At 34.8% G+C, this 7,209-nt stretch overlaps 1 protein-coding gene across 3 annotated transcripts in view; it reads left to right on the top strand.

Moving 5' to 3' along the window:
* Agmo (alkylglycerol monooxygenase) overlaps nt 1-7,190 on the top strand; it is a 309,056-nt gene extending 301,866 nt beyond the window's left edge. For all 3 annotated transcript variants that reach the window (XM_028768813.1, XM_028768815.1, XM_028768816.1), the window contains one exon: nt 6,744-7,190. In XM_028768813.1, coding sequence (XP_028624646.1) covers nt 6,744-6,824 — 81 coding nt within the window. In that variant the 3' untranslated portion in view covers nt 6,825-7,190. The remainder of the gene's footprint in view (nt 1-6,743) is intronic.
* The last annotated feature ends 19 nt before the right edge of the window (nt 7,191-7,209 follow it).

Genomic DNA, 7,209 nt, shown 5'->3' on the forward strand with positions numbered 1-7,209 from the left:
GAGAGAGAGAGAGAGAGAGAGAGAGAGAGAGAGAGAGAGAGAGAGAGTTCAGTTCACAGTTCATTGAGTTTTAGACCACAATGAATGTCAGAGTATTTAGAATGGTTTACCCATCAGTAACTTCAATGTATATAAAAGTTTCAGCACAAAGTAAAACTAGGTAATGTTCAAGTGCTTCTTATTCTTTTTACTCTGGTTTTAGTTCCAGCTTTTTAAAAGCTAAAACAGGTTGCTCATGCTAATGAGTTTGCTGCTGCTTTGCTTTGTTCTATCTTCTTCTCAAATGCATACAAAGAAAACAATGGGCTGCTCCATCATAAATACAAGAAGATGCCTGGTATACAGAGTCCCATAAAAATGACCGTTTCCCCTAAAGTGACTCACTACCCAGCTCAGTGAGTACACTCTAATTTCACTTTCAACTTCGAAACTAAAGAATGTTTAACTTAAGAAAGGGGAAAACAAACAAACAAACAACAAAACAAAACCAAAAATCAGAAGAAAGCATCGACAGTGAGGATATAATAAAATCTTTAGAAACTATAAGAAAAAAACAATCTGTAGAAGATGGGAACTATTGCTTATAAGCAAGAAAACAATTCAGCAACAAATCAAAAGCATTTTTCCCAAATCGAATGAGAGATACTATACTCTGAAAACAAAGCTTTGTCATGTTAGTATTCCTAAAAGCTGTGTATCAATACAGATAATTAATTCAATCCTTAAATTCAATGAAGAAAAGTCCCCAGATGTTTTGAGAAATGTAGCATGTATTTTCACTCTATGGTAATTATAGTTTACACAATTCCAACCAGATGGGTTTGCATGCACGGTAGCTAATTCAGGCCAACTGTCTTCAAACATGTTCTCGGAAATGTAGGTAAGCTTCGTAGACCTCTAAGTGATCTCTAATCTTATAAAGAATATTTGTCATTCCCAAGCGTTTATGTGATAATTCAAGTGTGGTTTGAATAAAGAGCAGACTATTTCACAAATAGAGCTGAAAGGAATACACACATTCTCAGGTGATCTAGACTTTCAGAAGTGTGTACACTATTGTACATGATAAAAGATTATCAGGTTGAGGTTGAAGAGTTAATTAACATGGATGATTTGACTGTTGTATCAGTAATCTAGGGATTTTTTTTTTTTTTACTGTTTCTGTTGCCTTATCTTAGTGTGAAATAGTAAAATACCTGCGTTTTCACAGTATAGATGTCAGCTAAAAGCTTTAAGAAGAAATCTGACTTCTGGTGCTTTGCTACATTATCTGAAAGCTGTACTTTAGTTAACTTGAACAAGGATATTTAATGTAATTTCTTACTTAAAACTAGTATCAGCAGATACTTAAAGACTGAAATATATTCTGTCCAAACAATTCTCATTTCTATATGAGCATAAACATGTTGCCTTTTTAAGGTTAATATCTTTCATTCATTTTCATATATGCAGTTCATTTTAAACGTAATCAGTAGTAAATTTTCCAAAGACCTCATATTAAATGTAGTATGATTACATTATAAAACATTATTTAGAAATAAACACATACACACACTTCAAGACTTCTCAGTAATACTGCAGTGTCTGGAAACATATGAGTCAATATCTAGGATATTTGTAGAATATATTACAAGCAGAGACAAATTCAGTGTTTGAGTTCTTAAGTCCATAATGCTCAAATGTCATTTCTAAAATACTGAAAGCACGGTGTTTGAAGTGTGATTTCACTTTTCTCCAGGTAATTTTATATAATTTAAATACTTTTCATGTTTCCATTAAAGCAGTTCTTACTAATAATTGTTGACAATCCTCACAGTAGCCAGTTAACTGTTTTTCAACCTTCACTGACATTAGAGAAACAATCTTTGGGACTTTTAGATGATTTTACTTTATGTATATGGGTGCTTTCCTGCATTAGGTATATGTGCACCACGTGTGTGCCTGGTGCCTGTGAACGTCCGAAGAGTGCATCAGAACCCTAGCATCAGAGTTACAGATTGTTGTAAGTCATCAGATGGATGTGGAAATGGAACACCAGGCCATCTGCATGATATTCAGTTCTCTTAACTCCAGCCAAGGAAGCAGTAACTTTCATTTGATAATGTTTTATTTTTACTGTTTTCAATTTATACATATTAATAGTTGGATGGGAAAGAAGTAAATTTTATAGAAAATATCTTCTATTTAGGTCTCATATAATAGCTGTCAGAGCTACAAATGAGTATATGTGCTTAACATGAGTATTAGGGAATTATAGAAATGTACATTTTTTATGAATTTATACAATTGCATAAATTTTGATGGAATAAAATGATTATTAGTATTCACCAAAATGTAGTTTCCTATTTTAATAATTGAGGTTCTTTCCTTAGTCACATAGAATAAATGATCCTCCCCTACAGAACATGACTTAACACGTTAGACATGCTTGTGACTGCAGGTAGTTTCTGTGATATTTGGAATCTGAGGACTTTTTAGAGGGTATATATATATATATGCTAAATCCCAGAAAATAGGGGTGGCTCGTTGGTTATTGTTAGTTGCTGTTGGTTGTGGTCTATTAAGTAGTAGTGCACAGAAAGGAAACAACAACAAAAAGATATTAGATATCTGACAGAGAAGATCAAACTTACCCCCAAGGAACTCAATGCCTGTAATCAGCAGAAGGTAGTCTAATAATACTGCTGACCCCTGACTTTCTTCAGGGATCTCTTTCCTTTCTTGTCTATACTTTTTTTCTTTTCTATTTAGGGTTATGGCGTTGAAATTGTGGGAGAATAAGTGTGGAGAAGGGTAGAAGAAAGAAGAACTCACAAAGTAGCCAAAGACAAGCTACAAGATATCCCATACGTGTTCGTTCTCTTGTCAATAATTCAAGAAATTTAAATCACATGTTTTACCTGCAAATTTATATCAAAGTTAAATGCCATGAAAACTGTTTTTAAAGCCTTCATAGAAGCTATAGTACTGCTCACTAGCTGTCATTGCAATGGCCTACTGTTCAACAAGATTTTTGTTTCTTTTGGACATTGGGTCTATTCGAATGGCTATACTCAGTGTGCCCAAACCAGAAGAGATCAATAAGCACAGAGGAATATAAGAAGTCAACCATTCTGGCTTGTGATTTGAGAATTTGCAACTTTTTGGCATGTCGTTTGCATAAAACTACTCTTGCATGTGTGAGTCTCCCTCCAGTAGGGTAGAAGCCTGATATGCTTATATTTGAGTCATTTTCAACAAGGTCTTAGAAACAGACTTAACTGGGAGGGGCAATAGCTCCCACTGGTGTTTAACAGGGATTAGGTGTTCAGATTAGCCACCTGCCAACTGATGATCTTTCTAGAATGAGGTGGAAAAAACATAGAGAGCATCTGTAAAGGTCAAAGTTCAGGCATGAGAGTCAAAGTCTCTAGGAAGTCAGAAAAATAGCCCGAAGACAAGGCCTACTAATGATGTGTTAGCACAAGGAGGGCTTGACACTGGGAATGAACTTCCTCTGTTTCATAGTATGCATCCAGCTGTTAAAATCAAGGGACTTAGCCAGAACTAGGATAAAAATGAGGAAAGATTGAATTTGTATGCATCAGAAAGCATTTATATGTTAGAGTAACATATAAAAATATGGGTCAAATGCTACAATATCTATTTACTCTGCCACTATGCTTAAGCAAGGATGTAGAGGCCTTTATTTTATTTGACTAAGAGATATATTAATGATCTGTTGATGAATGAAACACAATCTCAATAACTATGGAAACACAAATGCGTAGCCTAATAAAAGATAAAAAAGAAAAAATTAACAGAATTGATATTAATAATCAAGTGTTTATGTGAATTTCATGACAAATAATTATTTCTACTAAATTATTTTTTGTTATATATGGTTATATGTGAAACCTATTCATATATGTTCAGAAATATAAAAGTAATTAGTTTTCCTCTACTTTAAAATTTGTATCAAAGAGCCAACTATAAGGACAACTTTAGAAGGACATAATCATTTTATGTCATTTCTGTGACCCTTTGTCAATGTATATGGTCATATATTTTAAAAGTCTAATTTTCATCATTAAAATGTTGCCTATGAAAACATCTTAAAGCATAGCAGTTATTGTCTTTAAAAACTGAAAATCAGAATTCTTGCTCTTAAAAGAAAACCTATCATATAACTCTGATGGAATGCTCATGTCAGTAATCTACCTATCAGAGTCATCCGTACACAGGGACTTTCTGGGAACTACCACAAATATGGAGCTCAGCCCCAGCTATTGATCTTCTTGAGATTGCCTGGTAATCATACATTAACACATTTGAGCTCCTACCGATTCATCCACAACTGACGTACCAGACTTCCAAACTGTGTTGTAGAGTTCAGACAACACAGCATGCTTAAAACACCAAGAGAATGCCTGACACGAGCATCTTAACAGCACATTAGTCAGGTCTGACTGAGTCACCTGAGATCTACCAGCTGTATGTCTCTTTAGAAGGTTAGTCTCTAGAAGCCCCAAACAGAGAAACTGAAAAAATATGAACCCAGCTACTCGGGAGGGTGCTGACTGTATTTGGGGTGGGTAAGAAATAATCAGTGCTTGGGCTTTGGTTTTAGGGAGGTTTATAGGATCCAACTGGACCAGAGTTTCAAAGCTGGAAAGGCTTCCTTGTGAATTAGTAAAAATGTCATAACCTGTAATTTTTAAGTTTTCATTCTAGTTTTAGTTAAGACTTTTAAGTATCACTAAGAAGCTAGACAGAAGTATTCATAATCTAAATGAGACCATCCATGCTTGGGGATTAGAAAAAATTACTTCTGATACATGAAATTTTACATAATGTTTTGGAGGTTTCCTGAAAATTAATGTCCAGTCTTCTTCCATGGAGAAAAATCTTTGTGATCTTAAATACTAGATTCAAACTTAATAAATTCTTCTATTGCCACATATATTTCAGATTCTACTAGGATGTACTAGTTGCTTGATTAATATGCTGAACTCAAAAATTTACCAATATTATAGACATCATCTCTGAATGTCTTGTGAAGATGTTTTCTCACCTACCTTGTGAAAAATAACTCATTTTCAGAAACAAAAGGAACTTGCTATTCAAATTTAGGAGTACTGACAAGTCTCTTCTTCTCCTGGTGTTATTTTACCTGGCACTGCCATGAGAAATGTCATCAGGTCATTTCTCTTGAGTAACAGTCCAAAGAAATAATTTGAAAACCAGCCATTAAACACATTGTGCTTGACTTCTGAAGCAATTCCAAAATGTTAATATTATTCTTGTCTTCTGCTCGAATATATGTACTGACTTTTATTTTATTTTTCATTTTTGGGGTATGATAGGCTCAAAGGAATGAAGAGAGTGAAGGGAACAACTTTGTAAGACTAGACAATATTCCAGCTGTTGATCATCTAGAAACAACCAGGAGGTTGAAGTGAAGTTGGACAATGCATCACATCCAAGCATCAATATGCAGCAAAATTTATTGTGTCTAATTGGGGTCATTTTATTTGTTTGTTTGTTGCTGACATTAGTTTGTTATCCTGATTCTGAGAGCAAGGATATTTGTGTAAATTGATGGTCGACGTTGTTATCTTTACATCAGTACCTCACCTGAGCATACTCTCATGCTTGCATCTACTGCTAAATAGTTTTCCACTGAATATTTTAATTCACCTTCCAGAAACACTAAATACCTTCTTAGGGAGAGGAAACTGATAGTATTGTCATATTCTGAAGAAGACATTTGCACAGTTCATATAAAGAGATGATATAGGGAGGTGACTCACATACCTATTACAATAAGTCTGGCTTATTACAAACTTACTACAATGAGCTTGGTTGTTTCTTTCATCATCAGTCTAAAACTCTCCTGAAATGGAGATTCAAAGGCAATTCTATAGCTTAACAAAAGGAACAAAGGGAAGAGCTCACATAGGTGAAACCTGAAGGTACACAACCCACAACCAGTGCATAGCCAGGTGCATTATGGGATTAAGTATTTAGATTATGCAGAGAAAAAAAAATCCTACAGCCATTTTTCTTGCTGAGAATAGCTGTGTCATCCTTATTGCTAAATTCACATATAAAGTTTTGGTGACTTGTTTTGAGTTTGTGGTGTTACTCAAAAGCAAGAAATTAAGATCAATGGACTTCCCAGGCTGATTTTTAGAATTTAGATGTATCTTCAATTTAAAAAAAAGTTTTGCAGCTACATTTTAATACATAGTAAGATCAAAAGATGGGGAAGGCAAATTAGCCACAGTTTTGTGGATTTCATTCCTGTTGAATGAAATGCATTTTTGGCTAGATTGTATCGCTTTGGAGGAAAATGATTCTTCATCAGTGTTTTCACTTCTCATATTCCTAAGCCCCCTTAAACTAGTGAAGCAATGACATCATCTAACTTAGAACACACAGCATTCAGTACCCAGAAATGCAGAATGAAACCCTGTTCTATTATGTCCAGTGTCTAGTTTATATAACGCCATGCCTTTAAATAACCCATATTCATATATGTAATAGTAAAAGAGCAAAAAAACTTCTTACTCTTATTTTTACCTTCACATATCATGCCTTATTGTTAATTTGACTGAATTCCATCCTTGAACAGATTGCTAAGTTTTAAATAATTTGACTGTGTAAAATTATTTGTGTTTTCTTTTCCCAGGCTTCCCAGGCAATAATTTAACTCAAAGGAACAAAAGCTTTGACTCACTTTTGTTGTTTTCTTTCTTTAGATTTTCTTTTCGGTTTGCATTGCTTTCTGGGGCGTAAGAAGCATAAAACAACTCACCTCTGGATCTTGGAAAAATCCTTAATGCTCACAGGTCTGCAGGTCCTGTCAGTTGTCCATGCTACGTCAGGAAGACATGGGGAGAAATAGATATCTTACATGGCACCCATGCTCCATCACTGACACACAGAGAGATCGGTATCTTACATGAAACCCACAGGAGCTACTTAGCTAATGAAAAATGAAAGCATTTCTTTGCCTATGTTTTTCTTACTTGTTTCCTGTTAAAATTAATGCAAATTATTTGTTTTTGTTTTCACTAAATATGTAATAAACCATATCCATTGAGGTTGTATTCACCTCTCTCTCTCTCTCTCTCTCTCTCTCTCTCTCTCTCTCTCTCTCTCTCTCCCTCTCCCTCTCCCTCTCCCTCTCCCTCTCCCTCTCCCTCTCCCTCTCCTCCCTCTCCC

Source organism: Grammomys surdaster, unplaced genomic scaffold, assembly GCF_004785775.1.
Source record: "Grammomys surdaster isolate TR1022 unplaced genomic scaffold, NIH_TR_1.0 188, whole genome shotgun sequence".
Lineage (NCBI taxonomy): Eukaryota > Metazoa > Chordata > Mammalia > Rodentia > Muridae > Grammomys > Grammomys surdaster.